Below are 23,883 nucleotides of genomic sequence, written 5' to 3' on the forward strand. Positions count from 1 at the left end.
TATATATTTTTATTATATCACTCAGGTGAAGTGTTTTCTTAACTGATATTAATAACACTTCTACAAAACATAAGTAATTTAAACATTGAAAAGCCTTCCTTAGAGAATTATTCACAAAATTTTATCAAACCAAAAACATAGCATCTGTCATAGTCTTTTCAAAACAAACAGTAACAATAAACAAATCACAAAAACAAATAATAAGTTTACAAAATGTATCAAAACAAAAAATATTAAAAAGAAAACTTCAAAAACTGAACTATATGCACAAACACAAGTTTACTTCCAGCAACTGATTTATTAACACACATACAATATTACCATGAGTAACTGATCCAGAAAAAAAAACATATCCAAAAACTGATTAATATTTTTGAAACTCAAATGTGCCCCCATGAAATATCACACACACAGTTGCCTAAAACAAATCACTAATCAGCACAAAAACAATTTTACCTCCAGGAACTGATCTATATGCATCATTAATATCTGAGTTCTGCTGATGATAAACTGGTTGACACAGGCAATTGCATGAGATCTTATCTTCGGGCTGCTGTGTTTAAAGAACTGCAAGAACTTTGGAATGAGAATGTTTAATGGTCGATCTAAAGCTTCACTATCCAATACCTCTGCTGAATCTTCACAGATCTTTTGCAAAGCTCCAAATGCACCCTAGAATCAAGAAATCACAAAACATCCATACATTATTGCCCATGTCATGTCTAATGTCTTTATGATGAGTAAAAACTTGCATTCAATTAAAGCATTAGAATTTCTTCAGTTTTAAAACTTGAATTTCAATATATTCTAAAATAGTCAATTTATCAGATTTACTTAACATCCTCAGAATGTGTTAGCTTGCTATGAATCAAATGTAATTTTAAAAGTACTTTCAGTGTCATTTTATAAATTTTGTTTTAACTCTAATATAAAAAACAACTGATAAAAACATACATGATTTAAAATCTGGGTTACTTAATGACATACATGTGAATAAGTAGTGAAAATTTTCTGAACATTATATAAAACAAAATATATACAAATCCAGTAATGTATAAAACTTTCTCCAAAAAGCTAAATAAACATTAGTAACATTTTCCTAATATTTAAAAATAAAAAGAACTGTAGTATTTTATAAAATCAACTTTCATAGAAAAACATGCATCATAAGAGCTGCTATTGTTTGCATTCTATTAATTACTTTGGAACACAAGTTTAACAAGTTTTAAGTTTACATCACAGTTTTTTTCTACTTGTTCAGTGTAATCATATTCTCCTGATTCTGTTAGCTTCTGATCTATGAGGTAAGTTAAAATTAGTTTGTCTACAAGCCAAAATCTCTGCTGCATCAGCATTTCAAAAGTAAATTAAAAAAAAATTGTGGAAAAAACAAAGTGACTTGATTTGGCAATTCTGCACCTTTAAACAAAAACATTTTCATTGTTCAGTATGTCTACAGCTATGTGAGTGTTATAGGTTAGTAGAAAAGCAATGTTAAGTAAATTTAGCCAAGTGTTTAAACCTTGTCTTCTTCTGACACAGCAACTGTAGTAATAAACATACAATTTAATAATTACTTTAAATTAGAGTACTTTAGATTAAGACATGCATTTCTCAGAGACCAAAAGTGTTATTGGACAAACTAAAGTCCACACCATAAAGATCACCCATGCTTTCAAAATAGTATCATCAACTCAGACTACTTCAAAGACTGTGATGAAATTAGAGCAATATATTCATGTCATTTAATCCCACAAATAGCATATAAAATTAACACTGGTCCTTCAACCCAAGACTAAAAACCATGGTGACAGGTCATCAAATATAACCTCCCATAGTGGTTCAGTAAATCACTTGACTTTTTTCAACCGAGAAATGTTTATGACAATTAAAAACATACTTACTTTTTTAACCATGTTTCGTATTAACTGTACTTAACCACGTGTAACCCCTTTAAAAAGAGCTTATATAGTATAGCATTGCACATGCTGCTTGAGAAGTTCAGACAATAAAACACTAATATTTACCATGTACCTAATGGGGAGCAACAGATACACTGCTGGTGGCTAATCATGTGCCATCTTTCATTCAAACACTAATTTTCTTAACTTTGATCTTAGTTTAACAGGTATGGCATTTTTACTCTCAAAGCAGTATGAAGGGAGTAAGGGCATTTCACACATGCTTCTAAGTAAATTCACATATTTGTATCTGAATGTAACCGGAAGTGATAGCTACCAACTTTAAGGCACTCACAAACAGGAGATTAGCAGAGTTAACACAGAGAGAACAAAGACCTACATGTAAAACTATTCTGAGGTGAAATACTATATACAGCAAATGTAGTTGCATACATATGTACAAACTGTGTACAGGAAAAGTCACATGTACATTCTAACAGATGCATCAAAATTATCAAGTAATGCAAAACATCAAAAAGCAGGAGAGCTAAAATAGTATAGTAAAAAAATACTGAAAATAAATACATCTGTGATGCAGTGGGAAATGTAACTTAAATATCAACATGAAGTAATTTCACTTAATCATTAAAATCTTACTACTAATAAATTAATAATTACTGGTCAGTGACAACTTAAACTGCAGGTACAAAAAACATAAATTTGCCATCCAAAGTAATATTTTTTTTTGATAAAAATATTATACTTTTACATTTTATTTTTGTTATTTGTTGATTTTTTGCACATAGCAAATTAACTCTGTCACTACAGGGCTTAGCCCCAGGGACCGATCTCAACCATTTTGTGCTTATTATAGCTTATTATATTTCAAAAGTTGAAATGATGCGGCACACGTGCACTCATGTTATCATATCCAATAGTATAAAATTGGCCTTTACAAAGTGACCTGTCTTGGCTTTGTTCTAGTGGACCAGTATTTTGTAAAATACACACACATTTGGGTTATAATACATTACATATGTATACATATTATTACTCTTTTACAAACAAGTTCTTAAATTCCAGTTATTTTTCTTAAAACAGAGAACAGTAAATAAAAAAATGATAACAATGATCTCTTTTTCTTACGAAGTTTCTACTCTTGCCATAATTTGCTAGGTCTTGTCAAATTTTGCATGTGTAGGATGTAAAAATTTTTTAGTTTTTATATATATGCATTTTGAAATAAAAAAAATCAGAAATTACTAAATCGATACCAACAGAATTCAACTGTAACTTATTAGGCTTACTAACAATGCTGTATTTGGATCTAAAAAAATATATTACCTCTCTGCTTCGATTCTACCACGGAAAGGAAAGTTTTCCCACATAAACACTTCAAAATGGCTGAGAAAACCACGTGGGAGACATTCTGAGCTATCAGTTGGTTATACACATGTCAAAGGGTGAAGTAGGTGTACCTAAGCATTTCCAAAAATGGAAGAGGTGGATGGGCCACCTTGGTTGATTCACTAAATATAATAATATCTCAGAAAACAGAAAAGATAGGAGATTCTTATTTTATATTCTAGCTTGTCAATATTGATAATTTCAGTTTCTAATTTGGAAGAAGCTATAGACTTTGTATTTGGACATCACAAACACCTAATTTGAACCAAAGCTGCATTCAACACACCCCATGACACAAAAATTGATTTAGGAATTTTTTTTTAATATTTACTTTTAAATTACAAAATTAACTAATTTGTAATACTAAAATTTGAATTATAATCTACACTTTGATGCCAAACGTAGGGTTATTTGCACTGCCAGTCCCTGATTTTGAGTGACAGACTAGAGAGAAGTCAACTGGTCAACATCACCCATCACAAACATTTAGGCTACTTATTTACCAGTAAATAGTGGGAATAACTGTCACATAATAGCATCCCCATAACTGAAATGACAAGTATTTTCTTCTTGTCACATTTGGCTATTTACTTGTATAAATTTTTGCAATGTACTTAGTCATGTGTATCAAACTTAACACCTGTAAGGTTAGGAGCTACAAAGAATGAAAATGCAATGCTGTCTTTGGTGCATAACTTGTCATGTGTTATTTTTATATTTATATTTCAAAACACAGAATACATCTCAGCACAATTATTAAAATAGTAGTTTTACCCAGAAAATTGAATACAGAATTTAGTGACCATTTTTGATGTAATCTGGTTTCAATCACAGTGAAGGAATATGAATTTATGGTTGATGCACATATACAAATATTTACTATTACTTTCTGGAGTGAACTGGGATGGAAGGTTGCTGATATCTCTTAATTTCTTCCTTCTCACAGTTGAAAAACTTAACCATATTAAATTAAACTTAGTACAAACTTACTAAACAGTATCTAGTTTTGACTTTTAAAAAACTCATTTTTAGTTTTCTACAATTTTCCATGTTCTAACATTTCCAAAACATTTTTGAGACAATATTAAAAAAAAATCCATTAAAAACTATTCCTTTTTTTCTTAGTATACAATTTGTTTTATGTTCAGCAGTTCCGTTTCATATATATACAAACACACACATATACACTCAATTTAAACATGATTGATATTAATTAACATATTTATTTTGATACATTTTTATTACCAATTGTAGTAGACAATTTCTGGTTATAAGTTATAAAAAAACAGCTAAAACTAACAAATGACCAGACCTGTCACAATAGCATAATGTCAGACTAGGTAAAAATACTTCTACTAACAATATTCTTGGTTAAAATCAATTCATACTTACACACATATACTTTCTATTCAATAAATTAAGTTTTTATTTATTTGCATTGTTTGAATACAATAAACTTTAGAATAATATTTAGTAAATAAGGATTTGAGTCACCAGAATATTCTGCCATAACCTACAATACTATGTTAACCTAATAAGATAACCTGATGTCTTGTCATAGAAGAAAATATTCATAGTTTTCAAACAAATATTTTACACAAGATGGTTTTAAGGAACAAAAAAGAATATCTAAAATAACTCTAAAAATTAACAGATCTGTGGTGTTCCTACGTTTTCTAAACTTCCCACTACATTCCATTGTTTTACTCTGCACAAGCTAGGTCTTGTCACTTTCCTGCAAAACCATAAATTACTTCACACATCGTTTATTCCCTCTACACTCACCTAATTGTTGTAGTCTGCTCTATTCAGTGGTAATTAATCTTGGTCTGTAGCTATTTTAAAAGCAGAACTACATTAGTATTTGTTCTGATCACATGGTATGAGGTCATACAAATGGTGCGAACAACAGACCATTGTAATAAAATCAAAGAGAAGGAAATTAACATTAGAAACTAACCCTTGAAAATTACTCAAGGAATGGTAGTTTCTTAATAAATTTAAGCGTATGCTTTGGGATAGAAATAAAATTTCTTTAAAAAAATCCTAAGTACATTGTTTACAGACAAAGTTCCTCAAAGCTGTACAGAAATATAAATCTGAACATTGCTTTGTCTTTTTTTTTTTGCAACTTACAATATATAAAGAAATGTTAGTGACAAAATATCATTTATGAAACATTTTTGCATAAAATATTGTTGAAATAGTTATTTTTATTTAAATTTGACATGTATTTGTGCACTTACCTCCTGAAAGGTCCTCGCGGGTCCAGAAAGGGTTAATATTATTGGTTTAACTAAACTACATAATACTGTAAGTACTGTCTTTGTAAGCATTTCTCTTAATTCAAGCCAACAGTTAGTCTTTCAATTTCTACTTTACTGCATACCTTTTGTTCTAGGTTTTGGCAAAACTGTTAATTGTACCACAGATTTATTTTCACTATATTTTGTTAGTTAATTTGAGCTTTTATTTGTGATGCTTTTTTTTATCTCTATTCAAAAGTATTCATAATGGCAGAAAAGGTGAAACTTTAATTAGAGAATCAAGGTTGCACATTAGGCAAATGTGTTCATACATCAAAATCCTTTTTTATAGTTCATGTCACATACAACAGTATTGGTTTAAGAGCAAGTTTATATAGCTAAACTGGCCCTTAATGATCAACTTTTTTTGTTGGCTTCTCCAGCTTGGAAGTAGTTCAATCTTGACTTGTAGTTTTCGATTTCTTTAGCAATTATGCTACAATTATTCACTTTCTTCAAATACAGAATATTTTTTATCCAATACTTTCAAAACATTTCTTAGCTTTTTCATATCACTGAAAGATACATTATCATAGCTTAATATTTTACAAAAGGTTTAAACTACATGATTAAAGAAAGTAAATTCTACTCCATCAGTAAACTAGTTACCTTATCAAAACCTTTTGTATTTGTAACAAATAAATTAATTTATGACCCCAAGTTATTTAGTAAGATAATTGCTGTCTCAGTAATTTAAGACAAAATTAGTTGAAGTGTTCAACAACAATAAAACAATGTATGAGCTTCATATCATCATAATCTATTTCAGACATTTATACTTTGATTGTTATCAAGCAATAAAATAAAGATTTCTAAGTATCATTCAAGTGAAAATAATGTGTTATTTTCAGAAACATTTAAGTGACAAGTACAAAATGTGTATGTAATAACAAATGTGCTAAAAACTACTGTCTTACTGTCTTCACATGCTAGTTTAACACCCGTGTTTATAATTTTGCTTAGCACAATGGCACAGTTATCATATCATGCTGATCAGTAAACCTTAGACAAGGAAAGTAAATAAAACTGACAAATTAATGGATAAAGATATTTAAAACAGCAAAATTTTACCACTTTCAAACTTACCTCACAAACATTGTAATCTTCTGAATCTAGCATCTGACATAGGCGAGGAAGAAGTTCTGTCCAGTTTGTCAGTTCTCCCTTGTAAGCTATAGTGGTTATGAGAATCCCTACTGTAGCACGTATTAGAGGAGAAGGATCTCCTACACTGTCGAGACATTCTGACTTTATGAATTCTGCCACTTCAGGAGGAAACTTGTGAAAGTGTGCCTTAACGTTGTTTTTCAAAATCAGTCCACTTAAAGATCTTGTTGGCTCATCTGTAATATCAAAATTACTAAATATTTGATTATTATTCACAATAATAAAAACCTATCTGGTTTTCTTGAAGGAAATGTCTTTGAATTCATCAGCTTGAAAGCAGCTGATAATTAACTTGTAGTTTTCAATATCTAACATTTTGTTATTATCTACAATACAATTATTCACCATAAATCACTTCTGTTTGAATACATATAAATTATTTATTCTTGAGAGCAGATAAGGTTCTACTTATTTGCCAACTCAGAAAAATAATCTTTCTATTTCCATTCATGTCTTAGAGCTATGTATGAGCTATCCGAGGTAAAAATCTGGCAAAAATTGTAACTTATTTTCCAGACTACATAGGTCTTCCTGTTTAGGCCCAATGATAACCTTGACCTATCTCACAACCAATAGTACAACAGAATCTGAAACAACTACTTTATTTATCATTCAGCAACCAAGCTTCATTCTGTAGTAATGTTAAGAATGTGTCAGTTTTATGTTGGACAAATTATTTACAGTAGGTGTCTGTGACTTCTTGGAGATAAATTTGAACAACAAATGGACAGCACACAATCCATTTGTTTTCAAATAATATATTTAAAACAAGTCAAACATATGCACAAAAAATTATAATAGTTGTATCCATAACTAAATAATTGTTCTTTTTCATCAAAGTTCAAAAAAGCAGGTTCAGTTACTTTTGAACACCCTTTGACAACACAAATTACTCTCCTCTACTCTGTTATCACAATATGATTAGTGATAAATTCATGTACTTTACCCTGTGAGTTACCACAGCTGCATTCAGAGCTTTAAATAATTATCTTTTATGTCAAGTCCACATAAGCTGGTTCAGTTACTTCAGAACCCAATTGATAAGATGAATTATTCTTCTCTCTATTTATTACAATACAATCTGCAATTATAAAACTTTAAAACTCACCACTATCGACTTTTTATGCCTAAACTTACAAACACAGACTAGATCTAGATTTCTCACTTAAGTTTTCTTACTTTCTCTTTCACTAACTTAACTAGCTTGGTTGCCCCCACACACACACACACAATATACATACACTAGCCCAACTGAGGCCTAAAACATTCTACAAACTATGAGATGCTATAACGTAAGAATACTCACTAATAGCAATGAGAAAAATACAGAAGATTTGAGTAATATGACGTAAATTCACAACAACTGAACTACACAACAAAGTCGTAAACAGTTATGTAAGCAAACTTGCTATACGTACTTCTTATGAAAATAACTTACTTTAACACTTGCACAGTATAAACTAAATACTCTCATATTAAAATTAAAATAAACCATCATGTATATATAACAGAATGAGATCCAAAAGGTCTTTGAAACAAAAACAGGTTTGAAAATATCCCAAGAACTGTATACTGTTGTCTGTCATTTATTAAACTGGTAATTAAAGATTAGTCACTGACTGAATGAACACCAGGCTGATTGGAAAAAATCTCGAAAATAATGAAATTTTCAAAAATATACAAGTTTTTATAAATACAAGTATTTTTGCTTTTTCCTGTCTTAATTCACTCCAACTTCAAACACCAATTTCTTCAAATCTAACTTCTTTACATTATAACAATATCTGTAAGCTCATTCTCTCAGTTTAATGCTATAAGCTTTGTGGGAGTGTCATAACTCTTATCACACTTGAATTGGTGCCTAAAGTTTAGGATTGTCCTTATATTTGAACTTCAGAGTTTTTAGTGGGGAACTCCAGGCATTTGAAAAACTAAACTAGACTACATTTTAGCAAAATACATTCAAAAGTAGAGGTTGCTACCAAGATTATGTTTGCTCTACTTTGCTAATGTCTGAGATTTCTTCTGCTCTTTGGTCTAAAAATCAGTACATCCATGTACCATGGCTCATTAATTCACTGGCATGAAGCCTCTGTCAAAAAGAGAAGTGATGGTTCTCTTTTTCCCCCTTTCATTTAAAAAAGAATGGCTTGTTCAAGTGCTCTCTCCATCTCAGATTCAATTCTGGGACATATCCAGGATTCCTGCTCGGCTCAAGATGCACATAGTTTGATGCATGAATAAAACTTAAGAACAACAAAGAAAATAAGACAAAAAGATCTGATACACTGAAGCCAAGGAAGAGAGGTTCAAAGAGGACCTGGATGATTGCTTTGAAGTCACCCAAACCAAGGCACTGGAAGTAATAAAAATCAAAGAAGATATGGCTATTGGTGCAAATACAGAAGGGATGTTCAGGCAAAATGGGACTGGTGAACACCATTTTGATAAGAAAGGAGAAGAGAAGGAAATAAGAGGAAGAAGTGCAGCAACAACATGCTAAAGAAAAAAACAGTGTCAGAAAAAAAAGAAGGCAGAGACAGGACATGAACATGCTCACCCAGTACTGATGGAACTGTCACCCTAACTATTAATGATGACTAACATTCCTGGGCTCCCCCACATATAGGTCATTTGTGACCTAAAAGCTCAAGCAACCATTCTCAATCCTGGACTGGCAGCAACACTGAAACAAACCAATGTGAGTGACCAAAAAAACACTCTTCTCTTGACTTCAGCTGCAGATACTTTGGGTCATGACATTTCAGGCTTGAGTTTGAACCATACATTGATTCAGAGGCAGCAAGCAAAACTCCAAAAGGAAATTTTCTGAATGGACAATCAAGGAATCATTCAGTCCGTCCCATCCCTTGACCATCCACTGGGAAAGAGACTGTAGATTGACTTGATTCTTGTGTCTGGAGGAGGTGAAAGTCAGCTTCTGGAAGAACCCAAGCTGGGAAGAGGAACTGGATTAGCAATGGTCAATGCAATGAAAGGGCAGATAGATTCTTGCTTTTTAGGCACTTTAGGAAGAAATAGGGATTCCTGGGTAAAGAAAGTTTCCAAACTCCAATGGATGACAGCACTACAGTTTCAACTGTCTCAAATGTGCATGACAAAATTGTATTTGTTGAACAACATAAATATTAGACTAGTTAACTCAGAGATTATTATAACAATGCTGCTTTGAAGAGTTTGGATGATGGCTCTAGAAGCAATACATCATGCCATCTAAGCTCTCAAAGTTTTCATGTTCCAAGGCTGGTTTAACCACATAGTTAGATAAAGTGGTAGTGTGAAGAATTTGCATATTCATTAACATGATTTTATTCTTAAAAAGAAAAAGTCAGTTTGCTTATAATTTGTTTGGTAAAAAAGTTATTTTTATTGAACACCAGTGATAGTAAATACAAGGAAATTGAGAGCTGTTTTTCAAATCAAAACAAAGGTAAAATTCCACTTTATAAAACAAAAACTTCATAAGAAAGTTCTACAAGAATGTAGGGAGATGTAAAAATAAGTTATTAAAATATACAACAAATATAAGAATTTTTAATTGTTTTTCTTAAAAAATATGTCAGAATGAAATCTTTCCAAATTTTCAGAGCCACAAATTTATACAAGCATCAAATAAAACATTATATGCAAAAGGTACTAATCTGTAGAAAGTTGTTCTGAGGTTGCAAAGTATTTCATGCAGTAGTCTTTTTTTTACAATTCATTAAAACAAACCATTCAACAGGTGAGTCAAATATTCACACCCAGGCATGGTACAGTTGAAATCTACCATTATGATTTTATTATTTCATTTTTATTTTTGAAAGAGAAACCTTATTTTTCTATGTTGCTTTTATTTTCAAAAATGGTCTAAATATATTTTAGGTAATCATAAAGCTCAATGTTTTGTGTCTCTGAACTAGAAATTTTATTTTTGCCAATGATTTTCACTACACAATATATTTTATCACCAGGTAATACAGTGAAGTCTTTATCACAAAAAAAATTGGAAAATGGCAGCAGGAGTCCTGACATATTACGCAACATAAGAGTACAATCAAAAGTGACCAATATGATAACCATTAAACTACATAATGACAGCATTAGAATCAAACAGTTTTAATTCTCATTAAGTAAATAAAACGCCCAGCTGGTTAATTACCCAATTGTGACTATGCAAGTAAATCAAGATTCATAAATAAATTACACAGAAAAATACTCATTAGATTTTAATACCATTTTTGAATACTTTAAAACTAAGTCATTAACTCTTTAATCTGTTGTAATAATTCTTTATCTTAAGTATCATAAACTTCCAAACTTATCCTTAAACAAACAGTAACCCATATCTCTTTTTCATGTTGACTTCAAATTAAACTTAACAAAAAACTTCAACTTTTGTCTGAGACTTGTTAATAAACGAGTTCAGTATATTCATATTACTTTATTTCTACTGGTTTATGTCATAAAATAGTTCAACCTTATTAAGAATACAGTATGTTTTACCAAACATGTTGAAAACAGTATTGCTTTATCATGATATATTATTATAATTTAACATTATATAAAAAAATGTAAACAACATATTTAAAAAAGCTAAGTTCTACTACACCATCAGGAAATAATTTTAAAAAGTTACCTTAAAATGCTTCAAGAACTAAGAACAATAGAACTATACAAGCAAATAAATTTAAGTTAATACTTCAGGCAAGTTTACCAATTAAATACTGAAACTAATTCAGTTTATATTCTACAGACAAATATATTGGTTTTAACTTTCCACAAACAACAAACAAACAAAATTTTGGAATGTCAAACAATTCACCAAAAGATATAAAAAACATTTTGATGATAATATAATCAGACCATAAATTACAATAAATATTATTATTACAATGTGTGTTATTATGCAGTTAAATATTTCACCAAAATACAAAATGGTAAATACTAGACAGAAATATAGGTCAATAAAGGATTTATTTTAATTACAGCTGCAAACAATACTACTTCACAGATCCCTTTCATTACTGTAGCTTAACATAAGACTATTTTAGAAGAAACAGTGTTATAAAATTTCTTACCTTCGGACTTAAGTTTTGTCAGGACAAATATTAAATAGTTGTTGAAGTCTGAATACTTGTTCAACTCCTCCAATTTCTTTTAATATATTAAGGAAATTAAATACAGTGATACTTTAAGAAAAAAGGACTTTTAAAGTGATTACAACTTCAAGCTTCCTCTTGAAGACTAAATGAATGATCAAAGAACAAATAGACTATACAAAACAATATAAATCAAAACTCACAAAAATATTGCAGAAGACTAGTTCATAAAATTCAATGTAAGCAAGCACAAAAGAATAAGGTGAAAGAAGGCCATTTTGCCACCAAAATCATTGTAATCCTTGCATAACAAAAACTGGATTTCTGCCATGTGTCAGAACAAGAGATCATCAAGTCACCAATGCACCACCCCATCAAAATAATGATGGGATGGCCAGCTAGACTGAAGGAATGAGTAATTTATGATAAACAAGTTCTAGTATATGCTAAAACTTATTTCATGTTCACCTATAACCTAATTTTCTTGAAATCCAATTTAATTTACGTGTATTGAATTTTATTACTACTACATAGAACAAGAAATTTATTCAGCTTGTTTTACTAATAATAATACAATGTTTAACAGGGTATAAGTTGGACATATTTCTGAAAATTATTTTAAAACCAGTAAGGTTACTTGGATTTCACACTTTAAGCAACATAAATGTCAATTAAAAGTCATAATTTTTTTACCAAGTCAAATTCAAATTAGTTTTTCATTTATGTCTACCCATAATAAATGTTCCTTTGTATATTTCTCAACCACTGGCATACATTGAATAGATATTTTTTTCTTCAAAAACAACTGTTCAAAAAGACTGCTCAGGTGAACCAGTTAAAGGTGTATTGATGTTATAAACAATGGTAAAAAAAAAAGATGAAAAAATCTCAGCAAGGTTATTGCTTACTACACTGCCTGATTTAGAGTGATCTTACCCACAGATAGTGACCTTGATTAATTTTATAATACAGAGTAAACCTCTAATATTAGTGCTACATAAAACAACCCTATGTGATTCTGAGGTGAGCAGCTACCTTATGTCAAGCATACTGATTTCTCATCTTTAACTTAGGTTTTTATAAACTGATTTTTCAATTAAATTTTAGCTATTCACTTAAAATATTTAAAAATTATATAGAAAAGAAAATGTTGCCTTACTAATCTTATCTTTTTTTCAAGAATATTAATTATCTGGATGATGTAAAGGGTGTGGACTTAGTATACTCAGATTTTCAACAAGCTTTTGATAAGGTACCACAAAAAAGCTAAGAAAATAGCATCAGTTTGTGTTAAAGAAAAACTAGTGAATTGGATTTTTGGGTATGAGAAAGAAAAGGTTATGTTCATGGAGTTCAGTGAAATAAGACCCATGCTACTTTTTGAGTACCTCAGAGGTAAGTGCTCGGGCCTTTGCTTTTTCTTGTTTACATTAATGTGTCATAATTAGTAAAGAAAGCTGATGACATCACTCTTCAATATTCCTAGCTATACTGAGTATGTAAAGGTATTAAAGAATGATCTGAATCAACTGATAAGCTGGATAAATGTGACAAATTACCTTTTAATTATAGTAAGCACAAGGGAATACATTTGGATTTACATAATTTGAATCACAATTTTAACACAGATGGAGTCCAACTCAAAAACATGACTGAAGAAAAGGGCTTTGGCATAATGAGGGATAACATTTACACTATCAAAGCAATACTCTGTAGCTAGTAATATAGCTTACAAAATTTTAGAGTGTATCACAGAGTTGGTCGACTATATATAGGAATGGCCAAGGTACTCAATAAGCATAATACAAATATGCATGCTAAAAAATCAACAATAACAGAGAATTCTACTTTATAAGATGATTGCCACTCACTTATCACTTGATACTGTACCCAACAAGCTCCCAAACAAGACAAGAAATAATTGCCGAGATATCAAACCAAAAAGTGACCAACCCACAAAATTGTTAATCTTTCTTCTTGTTGTTTCAGTCAAGATAACTTCAACTATTTTATTACTAATGTCAATTTAAACCTAAATCCACTATTTGTTTCTGGGCACTGCACAATGTCATCAATTAGTTATAATAACTAGTAGTAACTTTGAAAAAATCATAACTCTAGTGTAAACAATATTATCATTACCCCTTGAAGTTAACTTTTTTTCACAGAAGTCTGGTGTTCCTTTAAAAAGCTTAAGTACATGATGACACAGAACTTACCAGCCAATAATAGATAAACAATAAATATTCCAGTTGGCAATTCATTGTATTTAGAACTTGGTAATAAACAACCTTCCTATGTCTACTGAAACACAACATTAAAAAACAAGCAAACAGGTAATGAAAAAAATTTCAAAAATGGAAGTAAATATAGGGATAGCGAATATCAATCCTTCAAAAACAATGCAAACAAGATAGTAAGGATGGCATTTACATCATCCCTAAATAATAGCATAGGCAAGAATTAACATATATAACTATTAAATCACAATTGAGTTTAATTTATCCTATATTTGTCTGTTAACATTCTACTACACTATGTGCCTGTACTATTATGTAAGGATGATGCAAATGCCATCTCTAAAATCTTGTTTGCATTCTTTTTGAAGAATTGATATTACCCATCCCTACATTTACTTCTTTTCTTCATAATTTTTCTTTACTTTTTGATATAAAACAAACTATGATGTAAATATTTGAAACGTATTAGGTTAGATAAGAAAAAAGTAAAAATATTTCTCAGCAAGTTATACACATAAATCAGTATTTTGAACTAAGTGGTTGCCAAGTAGTTTGATGTTTTACTGTGCAGGTTTAGTAGTTAGACAGTTCAAAGAGCAATAAAACAAAAGTAAATGAAAAGAGATATTAATTGTTACAAGACTGAGGCTGCTTAGGATAAATAATTGTAATTTTCTGTTAAAATTTTTACATTAATTTAGGAGATTCTAAAGGTTAGGCAAATGAAATTTGAAAACTGTACAATGAAAGAAAGTATTTTCAATCTCAACATGAAAATCACCTTGCACTCAAGACTAATTAAACTGACTCCATAAGTTCACAGACAAATCTTTAGTAAAAATTCTTAGTTAAAAAAAATCTGATGTTATGTACAAAAGATCTGTAATGGTTCCAAACGTTTGCCAAATTTTGTGAGGATACACTTATTGCATCAAAGTTTATAGTATATATATACTTTCAGTGTTGCCTGGTGGTTGCAAGGTTGGTCAAAGTTACCAAGCCCGTATAGAAAGGTTTAAGTTGTAAACGATTCCTAAGGATTTCAGACTTTTCTTCTGGCAAGTAAATGTCATGTTCATTTCAGCTTTCTTAGCATTTGCCACCTTCCCTCTTGCTCAAGTAACAAACTGAGATTTTATAAACACATCATAGTTAAACATCAGCTTTAATTTTTTATCAACAATAAAAAATATATCCAGCTCACATATCAAGACACACAGTAGTGTATCATGCAGCCAAAACAACCTGAAAGACGCTGTGTGTTATTAACAGGAGTGATAGTTTAGCAATTTTCCACTTTCTGCAGCTCTGACTGTGGTAATACAAACTATCACATATTTACAATGGATGTGCTCTACTGGACCCTTGCTTCAAATACCAAATTTCAAGGCAAATAACTAAGAAATACACGAGATGTAAAATCTCCAATTTTGATTGAATTTCTTCCTTTTTTTTTTCTTTGCACCAAAAGTACAGAAACTTTATTTGATAGAATAACATACTTAACTAGTGTCTTTTTTTCAAATTTGGTACACTTTACAACTTACAATTAGATATCAAATTTGCTCTAAATATAAGCAACATGTGCAAATTTATTCAACAAAAACTGCTCAATTTTGACCAAAATTTTTGTACAAGTCTAAGAAAAAAATCACATAAGCTATCGGTCTGAAATTTTTACAACAGCTAAGAGGAAAGGTAAACTGTTTTCATTTTTTTGTCATTCAGATTAAAGGTGGCTGACTTAGATTAGATCAGCAAAACTATAAGGTGAAAGTACGTGCTGATACATAAGTATTGGTTAGACCAAGCAAATTAGATTAGCAGTTTTTAGCTAAAGTTTTCAAAAGAATCATATGTGTGGATGGTTATTATTCATTGCCAACTTTTAAGCACAAGTTTGCTAAATTTTATGAAATTCTCCAAATTAAATTGTTTAGTGTCACGTGATATTAGCTTAAGCAATTAGCATAAATAATAATGCTGAATATAACTAACAAGTACATGCAAATACAAGAAACTGTTAATCTAGTTTCCATGGCGTTACTATAAAGGACGTTATTAACACTGTTTTAGAGAAGAAAACTACCACCATATATTTTAAAGAATCTGATGGGTTCTGTAAGGTATAGGTCTGTTCCAAATAATAAGGTTGCAATCTTAAAGCTGATGTTGGTTACTATCAAGTGTCACTTTTTTACTTGCTACGGCTTGTTGGTGTGTATTGACAAAAAGTAATGATATCTAATCAAAAACATCTTAGGTGTGAAACAAAGGTGCATCCAAAAAAGGATTGAGCATTCAACTTAAAGGAATAAAATCAAAATTTGCAACCAAACTGGTAGCTACACTTATAGCATTGATAAGAATTTTACAGCAAATATTCATTCATTAGTTAGCAAGACCACATTTTTTTTATCTATAGTGGTTAAAACAAAATATACATAAAAATAAATCAATATATTAAACATTTCTATAATGAAATTGAAATGCTTATAAAAAAATTAAATTCTGAATTTATTAAAAAAGATCTATGCATGTAAAAAAATGACAAATAACAAACGGAATTTAATACCTAATCAATTAACTGGAATTCACAATGGTATTTACAAAATACTTGATAAGATACTGGAAGAATTTTCATTAGTAAGCCAGATTATGATTTTATGTAACTGATTGAAAATGTAAGAAGTGGTTGAATCAGCAATATGCAAAACGTTGTGATAAATTTGGATAAGTTATTAAGTATTAAATGTCTTATAGGGAACCAGCTGGGAACATTTATTATTCATTCTACATGTTAATTTCAATAACTTTTTGAGCAATTGTATTTCTAAATATGCTGGTGATACATTTGAGACAATTTGTTTCATAAGTATATGAGAAATCTTACAGATTGAGTCACAATACAAAAATGAGTTTCAAAACTGCAGTATGTAAGGTAATGTCTACGAGATTTAGAAATCAGAAAGTCTTGATTCTTTTCCAAGAGGAATAGTGATTTGTTTAAAGTTACTGACTAAAGTTTGAAACTCTAAGTTGATTTAATTAGTTTTGAATAAAAGAAATAACAATTATATGATTGAATTACAAGTGTTTATTCAACTTTACGAAACTGATCTTTTCCAAGTGCAGTTTGAGCACCTTATTACAGAAATAGTTTCAATATGCTGGAAAGTGTAAACAGGTATCTACTACAAGAATGATTCATGGTTTAAAATCTTGAAATGCAGTATGCTGATAGTGATACCTTGAATCACTTTAAAATTTTGTTCAATAAAAACATGATAGTTACATTTATTTTAGTCTTGATGGTTGGTTGCATTAAGTTGGAGGGGAATGATAATCTTAAGAGTTAGATCAAATCTATGGTCTAACGAAACATATCTACAATCTGACAATTCTGTTGATTGTACAAGTAGGAGGTCCAAGAGAAATATAGTTCTCGCCAACAGAAGTATGCGAATGTTAAATCGCAGTTGCAAATATATAAATCTCACATTAACAAAATACTAATTATTGTACACCAAACAACAAATGGAAAATATCTACAGTACTAAAACACACTGAATTTGCATGATTTATTTCAAGGCAACTGTAATCCCACTAGTTGTGAATCAGCTTTAAAAACATTGTGATGCTTGCTAAGCCCACCCTCTGTCATTTGGCAGCAGCCAGCAAGCGAATGTTAAAACAAAAACCAGGGCATCAGTTCAAATTGGCTGGACCAATAAGGATCAGTGATTCATCAAACGATAGCTTTCTTCATTGGTCTAGGTGGTTTCATTGGATACAAAAGCATTTACTATTTAAAAACACACAAACAAAACTTTAAAACCATTTAAAATTCTTTTTAGCCATTGAATCTGTAGAAACAAAGCCATACAATAAACTCTGTGATGCATATTACATGCTGTTGGTTCCATTTGGGCAGACATATCTATGTATTGGTTTATGCACGGGAAATGTAAACAGACTACACATTAACTTAGCAACAAGTTACTTTACCTCATATCATTGGGCATAAACAGACAATATCTTGTCCTGACAACAGTTTGCTATGCGTCATATCATTAAATTTGCTCTAAAACCCAACGTATACTACAATAGTTTAAGAAAGAAAAAAACACTTGATACACTGGTAATAAAATCTAGGAAAACTTTAATTTAACACAACTTAATTTGCTACAATAGCCTATGATAAGAGAGGTATGAACGAAAGCATTCACATCATGACACAACACAGAACTGGTAGAAGTTACTACCAGTACATATCTGTCAATCACAGTATTTCAAGTTTACAACCAATGTGATTACAAAATCTCCCCTATACTTTCATAGGTAAGCTCATACTTTATTATTAACATTTGGTTATTGACAATTTTCATTTATCCATATAACATAAATTCACATGTATGAGTTCCAAATTGATGAACTTTACTGGAACTACATTTTATTCTGCCTTGACATTGGTATCACACAGTATCAGGTTACCAGGTAAAGCAATAATTTGATATTAATCACGGTCATTTTATTAACATTGTTCCAATGAGAAGGTAGTGTGGAGCAAAAGATCAATTTACAGGTATGATTTTTAATTGTTTTCATTAATTATTAAATACATAATTGAACTTGCAGTGTAAATCTACTGATTTGTGACTGTGGAATCCAATGGTGTGTGAATTTATTTTATTTTCATTAATCAAAAATCATTGAAACCCTATAGTACAAGAATATGTCACACTCAGTGTTGGCATATTACACAAGAAACTTATTTAATATTACACAATTTATTTCCCCTTTTCAAATAACACCAGATATTAAGTTACAAGCTAATTTCTATACTAACACTGTTACAAGTATTACAGTGCATTCCGTTCAAACATGTTGCATGTGCTCTTAGTCTTAGCACCATGACTCACGACTGTGTTGGTAAATTTTATAAAAACACAAATCACAATCTTCCAGTCTAAAAAATTGTAAAACTTAAATTTCAAGCATTTCATTAAAACCACAGAGTAGGTTCATAAAAGTTTAAATGTTAGAATAAGTAAATGGTCAAATAGTCCTCAACATCTTCCACTTTAACACAGAAACTATTATTTTACTCAAGTTGTTTGACTTATGAAAACAAATCAATTTTTAAATTTAACTTAATTTATTCTGTGCTACTTAATGTTTTCTAACCATAAATTTTTTAACACAACTAATTCAAATTCAAAGGCAAAATTACTTACGACACTTAACAGTCTCTCTTCTATTCCTAACTAATATTAATAATACTCCATGCATATGAGAAAAATAAATGAAAATAAACAAACATCTTATATTTTATTTATAAGTTACATAGCCCTAAACTAAAGTAAAAGTTACAACTTATGAAGTTAACAAACATCAATTGCACAAGGATACTTGTTGAACAGCACGTTGAGTAGCTGTATCAGGCGACTGTGATTCTTTTAACAAATTCAATATCTGTCGAAGACCTTCTTCTTGTGGTTGCCATGCTAGGGCCATACCCTCACGCATTATTTAGATTTCCTCTTTCAGGAAAAATACGGTACCGAGTACCGGGATTGGGTTTCTACGACTAGCCAAATAAAAGTTAATGGTTTTATTTCATTAAACAGTTTTAAATAATTAAATATAATAATAAGTTAATTTAAAATCTATCATTTCAGTTAGAGAGAGAGAGATAACCAATGTTTATCATACTGCCTATAACTTAAACATTAAATAACCAACACCAAATCAAACTTTAGCTCACAAAAATCCTCTATGAACTCTTCACTCCCCCTCAATGCGCCAAATGAGCAATATGGCGAAAGTACAAAAAGCAGGATTGGTTATCGCAATTTCTAATAGCGTTTTAATTATACATTTTTGTTTAATTCTATCCATATTCTATCATGACAAAATATAATTTTAATTTAATGCAAATATTTAGCTTACATTTCTTATTTGTTTTAATTTATAAACTTTCTTTAAATTGATCTATTAATTTTATGTGTCACCAGTAGGTGGCCATTAAAGCTGAAAAATTTATTCTTATTTCTGGGTGAATAATATATTTATTTCTTAAAACTCTAACAACAACTTGGAAAATTACACAATTTGATATAAATAAAATCTGTATATAATCGTATAAGCGCAGACGCGGAAGCTACGGCAAATGGACGTTCAATTAAAATAAGATATTATATAGCAAAGCTAGAAAAAAAGTTTCATTTTTTTTTACTTAGTATTTTCCAAAGCTTTGTAGTTCAAAATAGTTACAGAGGTTCAGTACGTTATATCAAAAAAAGTCTCACCATGTCATTAGAAGCCATGTCGCCAAGAAGCGTCATACTCTATCCGCAGCGTAGTTTCATTGCAAAAGGCTCCGTAGTAAGACTGTCATATCAAAACACACCAATCCTCCGTGGCTGTTTTCCACAATCCATCCAGTGTACAAAGACTATGTTTTTTTATGGAATAATAGGAATAATCAATTCATTCTCCAGCTACTTGAGGAGTATGATGGTTGAAATGATAAGTCATGAAATCAACTTGAATTGTGTTGCTTTTCCAGACAGAGAACCTGATTATTTTGAGTAGTTTAGCATGAGGTTTGTGGATATCTTTTGCCATTGACTTTTGTGTTCATGGATTCTCACCTGTTGCAAAACGCCACAGTTTGCTTCCCATGGTTGGGGTATGGCTTGATGCGGGTGTCTTTTTGTATGATCCCTATTTCTTTGTTCTTCAATGCCATTAACCAAATGTGCATGAGGTCGGTCCAGTGAACTGACCCTGTATTGGAGAAGAAATATTGAGTATAATTCTGAATTTACTTTGAGTATCTACACGAACTGTGACAAACTTTAATTAAAATGTACAACTCTGTTGTATAGAAAAGATGAGATGTCTTACAAAATTATTTGTATGTCTGTGGATTGATGATGTCAATCTGATTGAGACTCTGACAACTCAGAGTGCAGGCTGATGTTCATATGAAGAATAAAAATACTCTTGTCCATGATACAGTTTGTATATTATATTTGCATTACCTCTAGAACCTCCAAAATGCATTTCTATAGCTTTTCCGGTATTCCTGTATATTGTTTTTGGCATCTACTCCTCCTCTACCACGAACTGTTGCTAAATCAGCAATGTAAGATAAAATGAACAATTGATAACTCTGACATCAAATGTACAATACATTTTGAATGACACTAAATGGTCATGACATACGTATTTTAATCCCACCCGTGAACATAGGGTTAAATACAAGGGTTATCTCCGCCGAGATCTTGGGTATTCTAATACTCCAATCTGAGCACATTTTTAGGATCTGAGTATATAAGTATCTTGAATCTGAAAAGGTTGTTACATACCCTTCCCAAAAGGGGTCAACTTTCTGCAGCATCTCATTGCCTACAAAATGACAAACAATATCAAATCGTAATTCTGATGCATTTTCTTCCACTATGACGTTTATTGGCTGTGGTTTTATTATAATATGCTCAGTTCCCTGCATATATACGTACTAATATTGTACAGAAAATTACCTTTCATGATTTTGTTTTCTTTTTTACTTTTTGTAATGATACTGTTAAGTCAGCATTATCCGTTTGGGATATTATCCTTCGTTTGACTCAATGCTGTGATTAGGGCACGAACTGAATAATATTTTTATCTTTTTTCTTAATAGTGTATAAATGATTGCTTTACAACATGGACCAGCAAGTATACACATATATAGAACTTTAGCCTTCCATTCACGTAAAAGAACATCACTAAGACTTCACTGTATGCCTTGTATAAAGTTTTACTTTATTATTGATGTTTATGTGTGTGGTATATTTTTAATGTTGTAATTTCAAAATAATTTGTTTGTTAGTTAGAGGAAGCTACGGATTGTACGGGTGACTTTAAGGTCAGATAAACCTGGAAAATTCTAGAGGATTTGACGTCAGGTTTTCTAGTACATTCAAGCATAGATTATAGATATATCATATCTGTGAAGATTGTAGTCTGTTTTAAGATAATAGAGTTGTTTCTAGCCTGTAGAGCGAATCAACCAGTGTTTTTTTTCCTTCTTTTTTGTAGCCGTGAATTAGTACAAGTGAGTGTATTTTTTACATTAATGTAGTGGAGGTAGTATCATATGTAAACATAACCTACAACAGTGTACAGTGAAGGTAGTTTGTAAAAAACGTTAAAGAATAAGTAAATTGTTTGTTTATTTGTTTTGAATTTTGCGCAAAGCTACACGAGGGCTACCTACGCTAACCTCCCTAATTTTGCAGTGTAAGACTAGAGGGAAGGCAGCTAGTCATCACCACCCATTCGCCAACTCTTGGGCTACTCTTTTACCAACGAATAGTGGGATTTACCGTTACATTATAACACCTCCACGGCTGAAAAGGTGAGCATGTTTAGTGGAAAGGGGATTCAAACCCGCAACCCACAGATTGTGAGTCGAGTGATCTAACCACCTGGCCATGCCAAGCAATAAATAAACTAATTTCTTATACTTTACCTGGACTGTACTATGAAATATTTTCAGACAATTTAAAAGAACTCACCAACGAAAAAAATTACAACAATATGTTCTACTGTTTTTTTTTTATTATTATTATTTGATCCTGCTCTCGATATTTCTAATTTTTAATGGCTTATAAAGGGATTGTTTTGGGATTTGATTTTAATATGTTCTATGTCTTTTTACATTGTAAATAGTTTATGATAATTTTGCTAAGAGCTTTACATCCATAATGTACTTTATGCATAAAAAAGGTATGACATATAAAAGAGCTTTTGTCTTATATGCATTGTAGTATTTTCTTTGTGAACTTGCTTTTGGTTAAAGTATTTGTTTTTGCATTTTATTTCTGATTTATATTCGCTATAGTGAATATTTTGGTATTTGACAGTTGTGTTGATGTCAAAGGTTTTTATGTTATGTGTTCAAGTTCTCTGTAGCTGGACAAGTGATTCCAACAGTGTCTGAACAGCCTGTCAAAAGTCTGGGGAGATGATATGACCATTCAATCAAAGACACAAAGCGGACTGCAAAGGTACAGGAAGAAGCCAAACAGGGATTGGAGATTATCAACCAGACAAAACTGCGGGGCAAATTCAAAGTTTGGGTCTTGTAATTAACGCTGATTCCCAAACTGCTATGGCCATTGCTTATTTATGATATCAGACTCTGTGCAGTTGAAATCATAGAAAGTGTTACGACAGCGGGGGTTACGTGACTCTAGTAACACGTCATATTCTCGAAGGTTCCTGAAGTCTCGAGAGGCTACTGGATATGCGGTAGTCTTGTATATATAAGCCGCCAGGAACTGACGGCAACAATGTAATTGAACTGTGGACGGAGAGAGAGACGTATTGTTGAGTCGTTTGTTATAGCGTAACTGTGGAAATTAAGTGTATTGCAAAGTTTTATTCAGAAAGAATGAACCAGTTTTATTTAAGAAAGGACTTGTGTCGCTAAAGTTTCATCGGAAAGAATTATAGGGAAAGTAACTAACGACCAGAGACGTAACAAATTGGTGTCAGAAGTGCGATGGAAAAAAAAAAGAAAGATGGAAACGAGAGGCGGCAAATCAAACTACAGCTTAGCAGATTTGATGGCAGCAATACAAGAACAGCAAAAGAAACAAGAAGAACGAGAAAAGAATCAAGAAGAGAGATTACAGCAGTTGTTGGAGGAAAAGAAAAGAAATATGAAGAACGAGAAAAGAATCAAGAAGAGAGATTACAGCAG

The 23,883-nt window shown here is 30.9% G+C and overlaps 1 protein-coding gene across 3 annotated transcripts in view; it reads right to left on the minus strand.

Annotated features, from left to right (window-relative positions):
- LOC106458302 (transportin-1-like) overlaps positions 1–19,947 on the minus strand; it is a 67,976-nt gene extending 48,029 nt beyond the window's left edge. For 2 of the 3 annotated variants that reach the window (XM_013917796.2, XM_013917795.2), the window contains exons 1-5: positions 19,891–19,947; positions 19,536–19,713; positions 11,863–11,938; positions 6,701–6,957; positions 457–672 (exon numbers count right to left, since the gene is read on the minus strand). In XM_013917796.2, coding sequence (XP_013773250.1) covers positions 457–672; positions 6,701–6,957; positions 11,863–11,938; positions 19,536–19,652 — 666 coding nt within the window. In that variant the 5' untranslated portion in view covers positions 19,653–19,713; positions 19,891–19,947. The other variant, XM_022384468.1, reaches the window with a different exon arrangement.
- Between the last annotated feature and the right edge of the window lie 3,936 nt (positions 19,948–23,883).

The sequence above is a fragment of the Limulus polyphemus genome, unplaced genomic scaffold, assembly GCF_000517525.1.
Source record: "Limulus polyphemus unplaced genomic scaffold, Limulus_polyphemus-2.1.2 Scaffold441, whole genome shotgun sequence".
NCBI lineage: Eukaryota > Metazoa > Arthropoda > Merostomata > Xiphosura > Limulidae > Limulus > Limulus polyphemus.